Source organism: Leptosomus discolor, chromosome 1, assembly GCF_034619465.1.
Source record: "Leptosomus discolor isolate bLepDis1 chromosome 1, bLepDis1.hap2, whole genome shotgun sequence".
In the NCBI taxonomy this organism is placed as follows: Eukaryota; Metazoa; Chordata; class Aves; order Leptosomiformes; family Leptosomidae; genus Leptosomus; species Leptosomus discolor.
Genome location: NC_141391.1, coordinates 45,036,490 through 45,055,350, shown reverse-complemented (window position 1 = coordinate 45,055,350; position 18,861 = coordinate 45,036,490). Strand labels below are relative to the sequence as shown.

Here is an 18,861-nt window from a genome sequence, read left to right as displayed (position 1 = left end):
AAAAAATAAATAGGATTTTGTAGAGCTCTCTTAAGAAACCTAATACCGTACATACTCGACCTGAGAGACGGATGGTTTAAATTGCTGAATAGTCAGTAATCCCCACTACGGGACACAGTCTCAGAAGATGCACACAAAGTGTGTACATGTGCATAAGAAAATGTAAAGGGACAGCTTCTACAATACTGTAGATCATATGCAGGTTTTAAAGCACTTTACAAAAGGATACTACTACCCGCAGTTTACAAAAGAAATCTTACATTAACATTTTTACATTTTACACTATAAAATGGCTTATTCAAAGTTCATCAGCAGGTCAGCTGTGGAACCTTGAATAAAACCTAGGCTGCCCAAGCTGCAGTGCAGTCCTACACATGCTGCTCAATACACTACACTGTCTTCTCTGCTATGCTATATTGTCCCTGCAAAAGACAATTAACAGTCACTAGAGGACAGCAGACATACCTGCAATATTCATTACAGTTAACATCTGTCCTGTGAAAACTAGCATCACGAAGAGTCACCAATACCAATGACATCAAGAGAAAGATTTGCTAACAGTACAGAATCCCAATGACAGTATCGAGATCGCTGAAGGCAAGGAGCCACAGAATTTCTCTGTAGTTGGTATTAAAATGCAGGAGACAGAGACCTCTGATATTCCAGAGACCAGTGAAGCAGGCTTGCACAATATCCCAAACTGTAGTAGATGCAAGCTACGTATCACCCTTTCTAGGTTCCTCAAATGGAGACAGCTCTGTAAAAGTGCCTCTACATCATTACTACAGGATAAGGATTTCACAATGGTTTTCTAGAAATAGAAATCTAGCTACAAGAGTCACTGCTTACAAGCACATTTCTAGAGGAAGATTGCTCAGACCTGCGTGATTTTTTAAAACCCCATTTAAGAAGCAAGTCTTAAAAATTTATTTAAAATGCAAAGTTCCAGGTGAATATAGTTCTGAGATACACACATGTAAAACAAATCAAAAAAAAAAGTTTAAGCAACTGCATTGAAAAGAAAAATAGTACTAAAACCACTTCTGATATGGGCTGAAACTCCATAGCTGGCAATTTCAATAGAGTGCTCTTCTATCTCCATTTAGATAACAATTTCTCTTTTAGTTGTGTTATAGGAGAGTCATATTAGCACGCTTCATCTTAGTTATACAAAGACACAAGATTTATAGATGCTGTTTGCAGTTCCATCTTCTTGATTCAAACAGAAGGAAGCAGCTGAACAGAAGCTGAACCTACTTATTCATTCAATGCACAAGCATTTTTAAGGACACCAAAAAATGGTTTTATGTTCATTAATGAAGTATGTACAAGCAAATATTTGATGTAATTTTGGGATATATATCAAAAAGATATTTTTTGGCATCTAGATGTAGGAAAATAACATGAACCGGATAACCTTGAATTCTGATTAAGAAAAATCTAACTGTGGTTTGAAACTGGACAATGCTGTTAGTCATATGATTCAGTTTCAGGTAGCCCTGTGAGAAGCAGAGTTGGACCCGACGCTCCTTATGGGTCCCTTCCAACTTGATATATTCTATGAAATCTTGTAGTATAGCATTACATATGTAGCAAGACATGTAGCTGAATAGCGTAGTGTTTCCTGTTCAACATCCCATACATATGTTTATACCAATTCAAATAGCATAAGGATTTGACATGATTTACCATTGTGGCTAGCATACAAGGATCAGTCTATTTCTCAAGGCTACAGTTAGAAAATCTATATTCAAACTTCAGATATGAAAGACTGATAGCTCTAATAGCTGATAAGAAACATGTTATGTCCTATTTAAAACATTTGTGAAAATTAAATCTATTTTATTCTGCAATAATCAAATACTCCTGTTTTCAAAAAAGGCCATTTGGGATGGGGTGGCAAGATGTGTAACATTTGCACTTTAAAGAGTTTTTCTCTCTTTTGTAATTAATTACAGTTATCTCCGTAAATTTCTATATACACCTAAGAGAATAGTTGCCATAATTCAATGCTGACATCTTCACTGCTACAATCTTACATCAAAGGCTAAAAAAAAAAATTCCTGATACACATTAAGACCCAAGAAAAGTGTTCTGTTTCTTGTTACACAAATATGGCCTAGCTTTCTGAAAGTTAAAATTATTTCTAATTAAACAGGATTTGTGCAATAAACAAGGGAAAACAGTTAAATAACTTGTCTACTGAAAGAAGTGAACAGACAATAACTTACCTGGATGCAACATATTTTTCATACATTTCTTCCCTAGCTTTTTTGGCATCCTCTAGCTGAATCTGAAGTCTTTCAAGGCGATCTTCTTCATGTGCACAGCGAACACTAAGCTCCATATTCTGGCGATTAAGATAATCTTTATCTTTTTGCAACAAGTTGAGGGATTGTTGTATGGTTGCCAGCTATAAAAGGCATTAAAAAGAACACTAATATGAACTTCAAGATAAGTATGTACACATATTCACTATTTCATTTTAACTGTAGTCTGTGAAACCACCTGAACCAAAAAACCTCTACTTATACTTACGTTTAACGTAAGTTGGTGAAACTTTATGCTGAAAAAAAGACTTGAATAAAATTACAATTTAATGACTTTTCATTATTTATTTCTGGTAGTTGGCACCTGAAAAAGAGGTAAAGATCTACCTCAGTATCTAAATAGAACTGAAGCATTGAATACTGATACATTAGAAATACTGATGTGGAGTTGTGGTGACAATCTGCCATCATACTGGCTACAACATTCTCAGAAACAGAAGTGAAAAGTTTAAGGGCACCAGAATGATTATCGCTCCGTCAAGAAATGATAAAACTGCTAGTTCTGGGGCTGAAGTGTATCATGTCTTAGTGGTGTTGACAGAGCTAGGACAAAGGTTGGACTCGACGATCTTGAAGGTCTCTTCCAAGTGAAACTGTTCTATGATTCTATGATTGTTGTGGACAAGGTAATGCTCCAGGCCAGCACGCAGGGCAAAGAGGGTTATGCATGCCTGGTCTTGACTTCCATTTAGCATGGTGTGGCTACATAAGGCTGAACTGATGCCAAAGTAGAAACATGAACATCTTTTGAGTGTCAGTAACAGCCTTCTCAATCACCAGATCAGTCATCTTTACTACTTCAGGAAGAAAGTGGTGTGGGAGAGAGTAGTCTCCATCTAGTCGAGGTGAACATTGTCAGAGAACAGCCACAGAGCATAATGGCACTGGTGCAGAATGACCCAACTCCTTACTCATGATAGCAAAACATTTTATCATCTTAAATAATTTTGCCATTTAAGGTCCTGAGGATGTCACATGCCAAGTTCAAAGAATGATAAATTAATAACTTATCAGAAATATGTCCCCCAAAGCTATAAAGACATTCCATCCATTTTAGATAGAATTCACCCTGAGTCATAAAAGGACTAAAGGTTACTTAAGGGAGATACTCAAGTCAAAGACATGGCGCATCTAGTTAAACAGCTGAAAATTCATACCAAAAAAATGCTTAGAGGCATGCTTCTCTCTGTCTGCCCACTTGCTGAGCACCACAGAGGGTGAGGTACAAATGCTGTCCTATACTTTGTTTTATTTAAGAAAAAACCCACAACTGTCCTCTCTCCCTCTCTTCTTCCCCCCTCCTTCTCCCAAGTAACAGGTTATATGTATATCCACAGTGAACAGAGACTTCATGGATTACTACATGAAGAAAGAGGTATAGGAGTTACCATCCCTCCAACTCCTCCTCCCCTGGAATAAATATTGTGTAAACTCTTAGAACTGTATGCTCTTCCAATCCAGAACTCATGATACTGTATCAGTATACACAAGAACCATCACAGATCTTCCAGAAGGTTTAAATAATCACAGTTTGAAATGGTATTTTAGTTTAAAGTACTGCTACTTTTATTCTCTCTCAGATTAATTTAGTGTAAAGTTAATGAAGAAAAGCCATTGTTGCTACTACACTGCAGTACTTTATGCGTACATACAAACTTGACGTACATGAAAATACTTTTTTGGCCACTGTTATATGCTGAGAACAAACCTGCATTTTGATGTCCTCTTACAATGCTATAACACTGATGAATAAACAGTCTAACAAATCCTTCGGACTGATATAAAAGAGAAAAGATATAAAAGGTATTTTCTAATGGAAACTCAGTTTCTTCCCTAGAGTTTCAGAGAATCTCTGTGTCTTCCTGTAAAATTAGGCAGAGGAATACGATCTTTAAAGTGGTAGTTATAGCCACTATTTTATCTGCAACACTTATAGAGACACTAAGGAACACAATCTCCCCTGAATTCTCTCAGGCATAACTGGTCTCATTTACTCAGCTTCCAAAGTGTTCACACACAAAGATCCTCCATTTGATTCTTGTGTGGACCAGTATAGAAGTCAAGAACAACCTTCTCATGCAGTGCACCTTTCATATCACATTAAAAAATAAATTCACAAATTAGTTCAGAACAGCCAATCAATTATTTTTCTGCTCCTTTTGGTGTTTTCTGGAAACATTTCTATATAGAAACACAGCTTAAAAAATGGTTTTATTTTTGCCTTGAAGTTGCACCGAGTTACCAACCCTCTGATAATTAGTCAATGATGATATAAACTGAAAAAGTTTCTTTCTTGAGAGTCAGTAAAAGTTGCAAAGTTAAACCTACATCAGCTGAAGGGAAAAATCCCCTAGTGATTCTGATAGTTTTGGATGATTCTATCCTGACTAGCTTACCCAAGGTGAATAATTAATCCTGGGGATTCAGTGAAACAATCCTCTCTATGAACAACTTAGATGCAGAAATAGTGAAAATGGATACTGAGTAATGGAAGCTTGTACTGGTATAAACCATCAAAAGTCCTATAGATCAAGGCACTGGACTTGGAAACATTCTCTAAGTACGTTTCTCTTTGAGTCCCTCGACCCAAAAGTTATAATGCACGCCCAGTAAGGGAGCCATCACTGAACACAATTTGTGACTCTTGGATGAATGCGTTACTGAACAGAGAAGCAGCAAGGGACATTTCTCTTGACCTGACAGGCCTCTGGCTCTTGGAACATCTTTGAAGAAGCAGAAACACATTCTCCTGTGCAATTCTAGTGCTACCAGAATGGCAATGACCAAGATCTGAAGTGACTGACCTAACTGGATTGGAACTCACTGAAACCCTAAGATGAGAATGAGTCTGTGCCTAAGGAGGCATTTATTCATTTTCCCAGCAGAAAGATTTTCAAAGACTAATGAAGACACATTAGAGAAAAACAGTTCATCACCCTTGTAAATAGTCCTGTCCAAAAGGGAAACAGCACTGGAATTCCTCTTGTCCATATGCAGTATCATAGAAAGCAGAGGTCCAGAATAGCAGTCTCTCTATTCCTGACAAAGAACTAACTCCTGTAAAGACAAACTGAAGGAAACTTCAGGCAACTGAACCATTATTTTACTAGAGAGTCACAAAGAAGAAAAACTAGGTATTCGGTTGATGTCTAGAAAAAACATACACAACAAAACATAAGTTATATAGTAGCTATGCCCCACTGTCACTATTGGTCAGAAAGAGCTAAAGCAAGTTACAACTAGTTCTGCACCTTTTGAGACGTAGAGCACACTAACAGCATTCAGCCTTCACTGGTAAGTTTTTGCCCTTGGGCTTCCCAGGTTACTGACCTTATTGGCAGATTTTGGAACGCTGAAGAAAGGAAGACTAATCTAGAGACGTAGAAAAACGGCATATACATAATGCCTAGGGAAAAACAGAAAGCACTTGACCGATGTTGAGGGAGACAGCCAACGCTGCCATGAGGCTGGCCAGCTATTTGAAAGATCATAGCAAGTGAGCAAGGCTTCTGATGACCAGAAGAAGGACCTGGGGAACTGTGGGTTGATAAAGCTAATCTCAGTCCCTGCAAAGATTATGATGCAAGTCCTCCTGGAAGCCATATCCACTCACATGGAGGAAAAGGTGACTGGAAACAACTAGCATGGATTTACCAAGGCCAACCTGTGCCTAGCAAACCTGACAAGCAAGTTGGGTCTATGGATGGGGAGACAGCTGTCCATGTCATTTACTTGGACTTCTGCATGGCAACTTCTCTATGGGAAAATTGGATGGGCAAATAGCAGTTGAACAAACGAAACATGAGCCAGAAGTGTGCCCTGACAGCAAAGAAGGGCAAGTGCCTACTAGGCTGTATTAGCAACAATGCAGACAATAGGTTGGAGAGAATTATTATTATCCTGCATTCAGTACTTGTGAGACTGTTTGGTGCGCCATGTCCCATTCAGTTCCTCATAAAGACATACATTAACATAGTGGAGCAAGACCAGAAGAGCTCTACCAAGTCGGTTACGGACTGCAGCATGTGATGTACAAGGGGTTGAGAGAAATGGTTTTTTTCAGTCTTCAGAAGAGAAATCTGGGTGGGGAAAAATCTTATTGTTATCTTCACCTATCCAACTGGAATGCATACAAACAGCCAGACTCCTGAAAGTGCATAGTGACAGGACAAGAAGTAACAGAAAAAACCCCAACAATTCTGGTTAGATTTTACAAAAATTTTTTCACAAAGAGGGTGGACAAACACTGGAACAGACTGTCCAGAAAGGCTGTGGAATCTCCATCCTTGGAGATATTCAAAACTTGACAAAGTCCTAAGCCACCTGAACTAAGCTGGCTCTGCACTGCATGGGGGGGTTGGAATAGCTGGTCTGCTGAGGAGCATTCTAACCTAAATTATTCTATGATCCTACAAGTGATCCTGACAGACTGGGTTAGACAAAGAAACAAATTCCCAAGGTGAAAAAACAGACAACTATTGAAACAAGAACTTCACATTTACCTCTTTTGATAAGTCATTTCTTTCTTTAGCTTGTGCTTTGTGCGACACCTCTAGTATTTCATATTTTCTTCTGAGTTCTGACAATTCATGTTCAAATACATCACGTTCACTGTTAAAATAAAGTTAAACTATTAGATACATCAAGTGTAACGAACAAGATTCATGTGCATTTGTAATTTCTCAGCCTTCTTTCAGTTCATGACACTGACTTCTTTCGAGCAGTCCCTCATAGGGCAATTAGTGACAATCTTACATTTTTAGTTATTAACACATGCAACAGTATCTTATCATATGAAAGAATTTTCTTCTTTTCTAAGTATTTAAAAAATAATCCTAAATTATAACACAATCCTGAATTCCCATCCTAAATTATGTCATCCTCCTCTGATTACTCTTCTTTAGTGTAAATTTGGGCTACACATTTCTCCTCTCAGCAATGAATGTAAGTACCCTTGTCGATCGTTTTAGCTTAATCAAGCTTTTGATGCTATTTACCAATCACATTCTCTCCTGATGAAAAAGTAAAGCAACTTCATTCCCATCTTCCTAATCAAACAGAAAGCAATATACACTTGTTCTCAGTTGCTACTCTCCCTTGTATACAGTTCCTTGATACCAGAGGAGATTGTACTACTCTTCTCATGTTTAAAGTACACATGACACAGCTGCAAAAATTATGTTGGTGTCCTGAATAAGAGTGCTTTCCATAAGCACAAAGAAGCAGCTCTAAGTCTCCACTCTATCTGACCCTGTCAGAACAGTGAAATGAATGAGCTAGTATGGGCTTGCAGTTTGGAAAAGAGCTAACCGGTTTTATATCAAGCACAGCATAGCTTTAAAACTGAGATAACTTGTAGTATACCAGAACTAGAAGATTTGACATAGCATTTTTAAAGGCAGAAACGAGCCTGGAAGTGATTAACTCCTGCAATGCTCCCAAATATCCTCATGCAGTCACGCCAACTGTCCTCTCTCTTCCCCTTCGTCTGTGCCTACCCAGATGAATACAACCTACTCTCTCAAATATAGTTTTGGCACGTTCATTCATGCCTTTTTCAACTCAAGACTATTTTAAATGTTCACTGCTAAACACTGGGGCCATTCACATGAACATTACTACAATCCACTTATTAAGATGCAGTTGGGAAGCAAACCATAGCACCAACCCACCCTATTTGCAACAAGCTTCCAGGTAGATTCCAAGGTTGTTTTAGTGCATATAGCTGTGAACAGTTATCCAGAAGACAGACTCTCCTTCAAATGACTTAGTGGCAAAGTCATTTGTGTCAGTAACTGTGCCTGAGTTAATGCAGAACAAATAACTAAGGAGCTGACAGGGTGTTTTGTATTCATAATCCCTACTTTTTAATCCATTCCACAACAAATGTGCCAAAGGCCAGATTTCTTGTACTTGCAAGTACAGTGAAAAAGCCATTTGGGAGCTGGACTGTGAAGTATACATCTATGAGTGTATTTATAAGAAGTCCATTTTCACTATAGTGCAATTGTTGTTTACAAGATGGGCATTCAAAACACAGGCTAGAACTGTAAAATCTGTATTTTAAAAAACAAGAGAGACACTGGGACTTCCCGCAGTTAAACCAATTCACTAAGGTAATCCTAAGATTCTCTGATGAAGAGTTCTCATAACAGCTCTTTCAAATTTACAGTTACAAGGATAATTCACTGTGCAGGCACCACACAGTAGAGCACAAGGCCTTTTGACAGATCATTGCTTTTAAACTATGAAAAAAAGACTACTTGTTCTAAGATGCTTGGCATCCCACTTCTTTAGTTGCAACGAGACTGGTAGGCTCTTCTGAAAACACAGTAAATCCCTAAATATAAACTTTTAGGAAGATAATTTGATGCACCAGATTTCAAAATGTTGCTTATATTTACTACAGGAGATAATTGAACTATTAGTGGATTGAGGTAAGAAAAACTACCTGTGGTGTGCATAAGCCAAAAATCAAATTAAAAACAAGTCAATCAAGGTTGAAATTTTTCTATGAGCATTTGTATGTTAGTAGAACACTTGAACTATAGATACCTACCATTTTACTTTATCATAGTTCTCTTGTCTGTAATCACCTCGCTGAATCATCTGCTTGGTATCAGCCAGTTCCAGTGTTAAACGCTGGCATCTAACCTCAAGCTCTGACCGATTCCTCCTCTCGTCTTCATAGCTCTAGAAGGTAAGACATTTTGAAATGATCATAGGTACACTGATATTCACTTAAAGCAATCACAAATTAAGCTTTGTGAAGAACTCTTATGAACATTCAAGTGGTAGTATTTTCATTTATCTCAGCAAACATCACAAAATAATCAGCTATACTGATACCCATTCTAAATAGTTGACTAACGTACATATTTTTTCTAACATATTTGTCCGTTAGCACAACTTCCAAGACCAGTAACCCTCATATATACAGCCAGTGGTCTACAAACCTATAGTAGGAGCACAAAAGTCACACCACCTTTACAACATTTTCAAACAAGTTTCCTTATGAAGATACTGGCTGGTCCATTCGAAAAAAAAGAAAGAGGATTGGTCACTCAGAAAGTTCAGCAACTTCTGTCATTATATGAAAAATTTCAGCAGTTACTCCCAAATTGTATCTGGTAACTTACATTTGCTGATGCTTATCACCCAAAGCTTTGGTGGAGGAAGTAAGGGAGAAAAAGAAAAGGTGCTTATTTAACGGTCCATCAGCATTAATTTCCATTTGCCCTTCTTTTTCTTCCTCATATACTTTGAGAGACTACTATGGGAACTAGGGAAAAAAAGCAACCAATGCAAGAGAACACACAGAAAGCACTTGTCTTTTAAAACACTGGTTATCCCTCTTGAAGATTATGATTTCCTATTCACTATACTCTCCCCTTCCACCCCCAACAGGAATAGCAGACTTTTATACCTTAATCCCCAATCTAGACTTCATTTATCAGATTTTTCTACAAAGTAGGTATTTGTTTTCACAAACTTACCTTACTTGCTTGTCCTAAACGCTGTACTACTAAGTAATTTCTCTACAAAAACAACCAAAATACAATGCTCATCCACCTATATTAGAGAAAACGGATGGAGAGCAAAAAGAGCTGCCTGTTAAAAATTGAGAATACCTCCTGGGCACCTGTTTTTTTCCCATATTCTGTTTCTCAAAATACTGCTGAGTTCTGTTTTTTCCTGCTATGGCTGACACATGGCAAGCTCGACAATGGATGCTTGATAAACAGTAACTCCATCTGGTTATACTGAATGGACACCACAACATTATTCACTGAAAGTGAACATAAAACCAAATTACTGCCTTAAGATGTGATTACTGAACTAACTATTTAGCTACTGCAAATTAAATTTATTTTGCAGCGAGGGATGTTGTAGGAGTGCATAATTTTTCAAAAAAACCCTGAAAGCTATGCTTTATACAGTTATAAGAGAAGGTAGTAACTGTGTCTAGCTAGTTTTTAATAGACAAAAAAGTTTAGGATAGCAGCATATACGGAGTGGATAACTCCTAAATACAGCTTCCTAGGAGGAATGAACACAAGGATAATACTCTAGGATAGGAATGGAAAGACAGAAAGAACACTGATCAAATTCACAGGCACCATAAACTGAAAGACTGACAGAATGCCTTCTTGAAAAAACAACACCTACATACTTGTAAGACACTATAAAAAAGCTTCCTGAGCAACTAAACATACTGTAAGCATTCTGTTGATAGATAAGAATTTTTTGGTTTATATTTCACAAGTCTAGTAATTTTCACTTTCACTAAAATCACATCAGATCACAATCACAAAATCACAACACTGAGAAAGGTTTCATGAGGATTTTGGATGGCATATCATTAAAATCACATAATCTAAAGACACAATTGTTATTCATCCTAACATACTGGTATATATGGCTTATTTTTATGTTTAACCTAATTAATGGGTGTACATTAAGCAAATTAACGCTACAGAACACTTTCTTCTTAAACTAATTAACATGCCATCATTTATATACAAAGACGGTATTGGCATAACAGTAAAGCCTCTGTCAGATGTTTTTAAAGGTGTTGTCTAGAAGTTAGCTAGTTTCAAATGTGTAACATATCAATGCAAGTACCCTGTTATACAGTGCAAACATGACTCATCTTGCAATAGGAAATGGTGGTAATGGCACTTAAAAGTTAAGTGCAAATTGAAAGATTAAGTTTGGATACAATTCCTCTGTGGATATCGTGTGCCATTCTGCTGTTAAAACCATGCTGGAATTCATACGCCCTTCACAGAGTGGGCTAGTGAAGCTCCTACAGTATTAACACATTTAGCAGCTAGAAGACAATCACCAAAAGTATAAAATTAAATTGATAAACCTCTGGACAAATTTCTCATAAACAGCTCTAAAGCATCACTTAACAGAACAGTTAAATGTCTACAAAATTAGTTTCTTCTAATTCCTGAGACTTAAACTAGGTTTTGAATTTTATTTAACAAACCATTTGTTAATGTCATGTAACAACATACCACCTCCAGGGAAGGTGACCATACTTAAATTCTACTATTGAAAAGCGATATTAAGGCATACCTAAAGTATTACACTGTTAAACAGATAATTAAATAAAGGGGGTTTGTTTTGTTTTGTTTGTTTTTTAAAGTTTTACTATAATTCTTGAAGAAATACTAATTCTACTGCATAGGCCACTGGTTTTCAACTACCTAATCTTTTAGGTGTCAAATTTGTATTTTAATCACAGGAAGAAATGTGACAAGGCAAGCTAATAAACAGTCTATAGGCTAACACACAAAAAACCCCTGTATGGTATGCATATCTCCAAGCAGCAGATACACAAGCTTCCGGACTTCTATAGCAATACATCTTAAAGATGTGCAAACAAGCTGCCTATGCTTAGGAAGAATAAGCCTTGCTTTGCATGTGATGAAGTTAATTTAGTTTATAACAATGTCCACATACCCTGGCCTGATTTTAAGATCTGTGCAATAGAACAGCTTTATCTTTCAATTTATCTTCAAGAGATAGCTTGGAAGCCTTGAAGAACAGCTTTGTCCTGCTGAAGCAAAAAGGAGGCTTTTAAAAGGATCAAGAAATGGAGCACTTTCAAGGACATGAATGAGGTCCTGGAAATAACAGCAATAAATAAAAATAACATAAGCCCACAAACCTTAAAAGAATTAAAGGACAAACAGTACTTCCTCACACGGAATGTGATTATGGTGGTCTTGCCAACAATGCATAGCTTTTCTTCAGCTTCTTATTAATTTTCGCTACTGCAGAGAGTAGCAACTCAGATGAGGTTGTTAAAACAAACAAATCTGTCCTGTGCGAGATGGGTAGGCAAACATTGCTTAGAGAAAGGAGCTGTCCAAGAGACCCAGTATTAACCAGCACAGGTAGTTTGTACAGAGCACATGAAGCGGTCATGACCAAGAAGCACTTCCATTTATTTACAACCACTGTCAACAGATGGATGTTTCAAGCAAGGAGATTCTGAACTTGCCTGATCTGCACCATTTAAAACCCAAACTGGTACAGAAACTAAAGATCTAATGACAGACCTCAGTTTTATGACATTACTGTTATCCTCCCTCTGGAATGAATAGCAGCTTATAGCAGTGACCAAAATTAAAACCTATCTAAGTTTCAAGTACAAAAACTGTGCGACATACTTTTTGAACAAAGTCAGTGACACATAAACACGGTAGAGATTAGCTGATCTTTGAAAAAGCCTTTGGGGATACGAAGATAAACAAGAAATGCAGGGAAAAGATCCACCAGCCAATCAAGCAAAAGTAGCATGGCTTCTTCACACTGTTACAGATAGGCCTGTGGAAGAAAGCGATCCTGCTTTTCAAAAGCTTATTTAAAAGAACTTCATCTTTGAAGGATCATTTACACAAGCCAGCACTTTCTGTTCATATCCCAAGGAACCTGAAGGCCCTAGGCAAATGTAAAGCCACTATACTATTGAGATGTGAAAACCAATTTCCTCAAGGTATTTAGATGAGGTGCTGCTACTTAGTAAAGATGACATTTGTTTCAATCTGTTTACATAGTATGCATTCAAAATTTACTGGTCAATACACTATTTATTTGAATACAACTGCCCAAATGTCAGGAAGAAATTATACATAACTGGATGAGTAAGACACCTCTTCTAGTACGTTGATATGAAATTGGTAATCTGCCAAGGACCGTAGATGGGGCACTATCCGCCTCTAAAAATTCTAAACAAAAATGCTGAGCTAATTCCAAAGTAGGGAAGCTCTTCAAGAAAGGTAAGAAAGAAGAGCTTTGGCATAAGTGCCTCTATTGCAAAGAGATAGCGGAGGGAATAAAAAGCTCTTTCTCTCTGGACCTGAACTGACTGGAATCTTCAGTGAAATACTGTCAGGTGAAAAGGATTCTTGAGATCATTGCGTCAGAGACTAGAATTAAGCCATTTGGCACTTCTGAACAACAAATAGCAGTCTATACGAGCCACAGCTATATATCAAAAGAGGTAAAAGGACATTGGATAGAAAAAGGAACTTCCATAGCTACATAAGTTTTCTTAAGTCTTGGAAATGTTAACCTGCTGCCCCAAGCTAATAGTTATTGGTAGAATATTTTTCTTTCAGGTTTTTTCATAAACAAGACAAATATTAATCCCTTCTAGAGTGATATGTGAAGACCAATTAATCAAAGCACTGCTTGAAAGAATTGGTGCCAGGAGGCTGGGCAAGGGTTCTAGAGCGCAGTCTTCAATTCCAGATGTGCGAACTTCAGAAGAAATCTTAGGGAACACAGTCCTTCTGGAGTAGCAACAGTAGCCTCAATTTTACAACATCCAGATACATCTAGTGCCAACTGATCTTTTGAGTGCAAAGGCTTAGTTCATTCTTTGAAGACTATAGAAATGTTTTTCCTCCAGCTGGGATACATTATCACAGAAAAAATTGTTAGGTATGTCTAGCAAAACCTGACAGCTACTAATCCCGGATTCAGAGATGAAGTCTTAGAAGACATCTTTGTCCTACATACACCCAGCTTTGTCTTTAGGCTAACCATAGCTTTTAGATAACTGTTATATTATAAATTTGATTGAAAGTCCTGAAGGCAACTTTATGGAAAAAAAATAACTAAAGAAAGGAAGTCCTGATAAAACTGTATCAAGACTGAATTCCAGGAAAACATTGCCAAGAAACTCATAGCCAGAAGAAAGCAATACTTAATCTCCCAGAGCTACAAAGAAAAGCAGAATTTACTTCTCAGGCTCTCTCCCAGCCTTGAGAGAAACATGTGAGCAGTAAATTACATCTGTTTGAGGGAAGGTTCTAACTACTTTGTAAGCAAACAACTCTGAAAATAGTACACTTTTCAGTATGGGAACACACACATCAGAAGCTGGTTTTGTTTCTGTGAAGCCCCTGGTAATACAACACTATAGCTGGACTTTCTTCTCTATCTGTACCTCCAAAGGTGGTGCAGCCAACATTACTTGTACTTGAAGTACTGAGCACTGTAAAAGGAGAAATGAAACACGTCTGCACTATATGTTTGGTAACAGATCAGTCAGCACTGCCATACAAGAACATCGCTTGTATGCATCAACAGTCTGTGGCTGCTGCATCTAGAATCAGAGGAACGTGCTGGTCTAAATCACAGATGCAACAATTGCGTACAGAGCCATGAACTTAGTGGTAGTGCTGCAGAACTACTTATACCGACCACTTTAAAAACAGAAAGCAGTGACAAAGATCTTTTGACACTAGCTGTGTTTATTGGATTATGTTCCAGTGCTAGAAATCAGTCTTCACACACTGGTTTCTGCTACCAGTTGTCAGAAGCAGCTCCCCACCCTACTCGGTCTGTGTTGCAGATTCAGCAGGCTTTGATTAAGTGCTAACTCAGAGCAGCAACAGACAACTGACAGGAGAACTTTGTTACAGAGTTGTCGAGTTTTAGTGGTCATCTTACTCCTCAGCATACTAAGTATTAAATGAGTGCTAACAGAGGCCGATAGACACTTAGGATCTTCTGTCCCTTCTGAGCATACAAAATCTATTTTCATACACCTAGAGCACAGATACAGCTGATAAACATTTGAAAGATGCCTTTTATGCCTTGAAGTCAGAAATAAAAATTTTTCTAACACAAATTAATTAATGAATTGCCTAGAGATAAAGAACACGTGGATTTGTCAAGTCTTAGAAAATCAGTATCTACAAGGCTACAATGACAATTCCATTTTTACAGAACCAAACTTCCAAGCCAGTACAGCTGGATGCTTATAAATTCAGTTGGCCGAGAGGCCACAATACCAGCCCACTGCACTCACTGTTGTGCCAGGCTAGGTCTGTTGTGCCAACAACAAGTTTTGTTCGGTTTCTGTTTGGTGGGTTGCTCGCTGCCCCAACAAAAAAAAAAAAAAAAAAAAAGTGGCAGCATGTAGCAAAGAAGGATTTAGTGGATTTGAAGACCTGATTTTACATAACTGATACTCAGCCGTATCACCTCATTGTAATAGCATTCAGAGAACAGATCTGTGCGGCTTTGCCTTCTCACAAAACAGTATACAAAGGCCCATGAGCAGAGAAAACAAAATAGTCTTAGGGTCTTACACTCACACTCTAAAACAAGAACAGTAAAATTTGAACTCATTTCCTTTGACCAAATTAAAGGACTACAGTCACCCTGTCACAAATACCATAGCTAATGTTAGGCAATGGTTGTCTTACTTGAATTCACTTCACATTTAAATTTTCCTAGAGTTGGCTTAACATATTAGACAAGTCTGGATCTTCCTTTAAACTTTTCCAATTCTTTATTGGCTACATAGACTTCCCTATGAGTCTATACCTAATCCTCTCATACTTCTCACAACTTTTATTTCTAGGTGAGTATCTACATGTATAGTAGTGCCTAGATGACAACTTCTTAAGGCGAGATATAGACATCCCTAACTGAGGGGATGTGATATCGGACCTGATGGTCACAAATGCAAGTGAACTCATCAGGGATGTCAAGACTGGAGGCAGCCTGGGCTGCAGTGATCATGCACTAGTGCAGTTCACTGTCCTAAGGGTTATGAGGCAGACGAAAAGCATAGTCCCGACCTTAAATTTTAGGAAAGCAAACTTCCAGCTCTTCAAGGAGTTAGTCAATAGGACTAACTGGGAAACTGCCCTCAGGGACAAGGGAGCAGAGCAGAGCTGGCAGACTTTAAGGATACTTTCCATAGAGCGCAAGAGCTCTTGATCTCCAGGTGCAAGAAATAGGGCAAGGAGGGCAAGAGACTAGCATGGCTGAGTTGAGACCTGTTGGTCAAACTAAAAGGCAAGATAGAACAGCACAGGCAATAAAAGCAGGGACAGGTATCCTGGGAAGAGCACAGGGATGTTGCCCAGTTGTATTGGGATGAGGTCAGGAAGGCCAAGGCGTGGCTGGAGCTGAACTTGGAGAAGGATGCAAAGAAAAACAAGGGCTTCTACAGGTATGCAAATCAGAAAAGGAAGGTCAAAGAAAGTGTACCCCCCCATAAGCAGCAAAGGTGAACTAGTAACAACAGACGAGGAGAAGGCTGAGGTTCTCTAACTTTTTTGCCTCAGTCTTCACTAGCAACCTCTCTCCTCACAGCTCTCAAGTTAATGGCCCACAAGATGGGGCCCAGGGAGACAAAGTCCCTCCTACCCTGAGGACAAGGTTCGTGACCATCTGAGGAACCTGAACATACACAAGTCCATGGGACCTGATGAGATGCATTCCAGACTTCTGAGGGAATTGACTGATGCAGTTGCCAAGCCACTCTCCATGATATTTGAAAAGTCATGGCAGTCAGGTGAAGTCCCAGGTGACTGGAAGAAAAATACTACGCCCATTTTTAAAAAAGGTAGGAAGGAGGACCCTAGGAACTACCGACCTGTCAGCATCACCTCTGTGCCTGGGAAGATCATGGACCAGATCCTCGTAGAAGATATGCTAAGGCACATGGAAGACAGGGAGGTAATTCAAGACAGTCAGCATGATCTTACTAGGGGCAAGTCGTGCCTGACCAACCTAGTGGCTTTCTACAACGGAGTGACTACATCAGTGGACATGAGAAGAGCTATATATGTCATCTATCTGGACTTCTGCAAGGCCTTTGACACTTTCCCCCACAACATCCTTCTCTGTAAGTTGGAGAGATACTGGTTTGATGGGTGGACTGTTCAGTGGATAAGGAATTGGATGGATGGTCACATCCAGAGAGTAGTGGTCAATAGCTCAATGTCCAGATGGAAAACAGTGACAAGTGGTGTCCCTCAGGGGTCTGTACTGGGACCAGTGTTGTTTAATATCTTCATTAATGATATTGACAGTGGCATTGAGCACACCCTCAGCAAGTTTGCTGGTGACACCAAGCTGAGTGGTGCAGTCGACACGCCTGAAGGACAGGGTGCCATTCAGAGCGACCTGGACAAGCTGGAGAGGTGGGCCCAGGTGAACACCATAAGGTTCAAAGAGGCCAAGTGTAGGGTCCTGCACACGGGCTGGGGCAACTGCCAATACCAATACAGGCTGGGAGAAGACAGGCTAAAGAGCAGCCCTGTGGAAAAAGACTGGGGGGGCACTGGTGGGTGAAAAGCTGGACATGAGCCACCAGTGGGCAACTGCAGCCCAGAAGGCCAATCGCATCCTGGGCTGCATCAAAAGAAGTGTGGCCAGCAGATCGAAGGAGGTGATTCTGCCCCTCTATTCTGCCTTGGTAAGACCTTACCTGGAGTATTGCATCCAGGTCTGGAGCCCCCAACACAAGAAGGATGTGGACCTGCGTGAGCTGGTCCACAGGAGGGCCACGAAAATGATCAGGGGCCTGGAGCACCTCCCCTATGAGGACAGGCTGAGAGAGTTGGGGTTGTTCAGCCTGGAGAAGAGAGGGCTCTGGGGAGACCTTATAGCGGCCTTCCAGTGCCTGAAAGGGGCCTATAAGAAGGCAGGGGAAGAACTGTTCACAAGGGTTTGTAGCGATAGGACAAGGCGTAATGGCTTTAAACTAGAAAAGGGTAGATTTAAGTTGGACATTAGGAAAAAGTTCTTTAATATGAGGGTGGTAGATCACTGGAACAGGTTGCCCAGAGAGGGGGCGGAAACCCCATCCCTAGAGACATTCAAGGTCAGGCTTGATGGGGCTCTGAGCAACTTGACCTAGTTAGAGATGTCCCTGTTTATTGTAGGGGAGTTGGACTAGTTGACCTTTAGAGGTCCCTTCCAACCCACTACATTCTATGATTCTATGTATAAAACTTACTCAAACCTAGTCTGTCAGACATGAACAATGAGAAAAGCCAGCAAAATCCTCCTCCCAAAAGCCATTAGTAGTTAATAGAAAGATCTGGGCTAAGCATGTATTTTAGTTCCATTCCATGTTCCACAAAAAGGAAAGAAAACATGTTGAAACCAAGGAAGAGCCTTAAATATCTGCAATAATAAGAAAAGGAATACTTTTCGTAGGAAATGGTCTATTCTCGGGGGGGGGGGGTGGGGAAGATTGTCTTAACTTCATTGACGTCTGTATTAGTACTTTCCTAAAGAAGTTTTAAACCCAGAAGAGACATTTTGTTGACAGAGAATAGAAATATTGCAACTGTTGGGGAAAACTTAAATTTTAAGGACTATTGGACGGGAAACCAGAGGAAGGATTTGAAGAGCGTAAGTTATTAAATAACAGGCAAGAAGCTTCAGCAATTATCTTTCATGTAGCTGGAAACAAAGAATGATTGGAATACCACAAAACCAATAAAAGAAGAGTATAAGAACTTAAGTAAGACTCTGAATGAAACTGTGCTTTAGTTCCTACCGATAAATTTCGTTGCAATAAAGCCTGACGTCACTGAAGGAGCTCAAATAAATGTTACTCCAACACTACACCCTGAAACCACTTCTTAGTACACTGAATCGAACATACCTATGCAGTTTACAAAGTACATTAGAGATTCTAAAGTACCCTCATGTATTGATGATGCTTCTCTTACCTTATTGTTTGAAACAGCCT

General features: G+C 39.1%; 1 protein-coding gene across 1 annotated transcript in view; it reads right to left on the bottom strand.

The window, feature by feature from the left end:
• The window catches only part of PIBF1 (progesterone immunomodulatory binding factor 1), a 126,297-nt gene that overhangs the window by 93,734 nt on the left and 13,702 nt on the right, over window positions 1-18,861 (bottom strand). The window contains exons 5-7 of the mRNA XM_086481994.1: window positions 8,890-9,023; window positions 6,833-6,941; window positions 2,232-2,413 (exon numbers count right to left, since the gene is read on the bottom strand). Of these exons, the coding sequence (XP_086338120.1) occupies window positions 2,232-2,413; window positions 6,833-6,941; window positions 8,890-9,023 (425 nt within the window). The remainder of the gene's footprint in view (window positions 1-2,231; window positions 2,414-6,832; window positions 6,942-8,889; window positions 9,024-18,861) is intronic.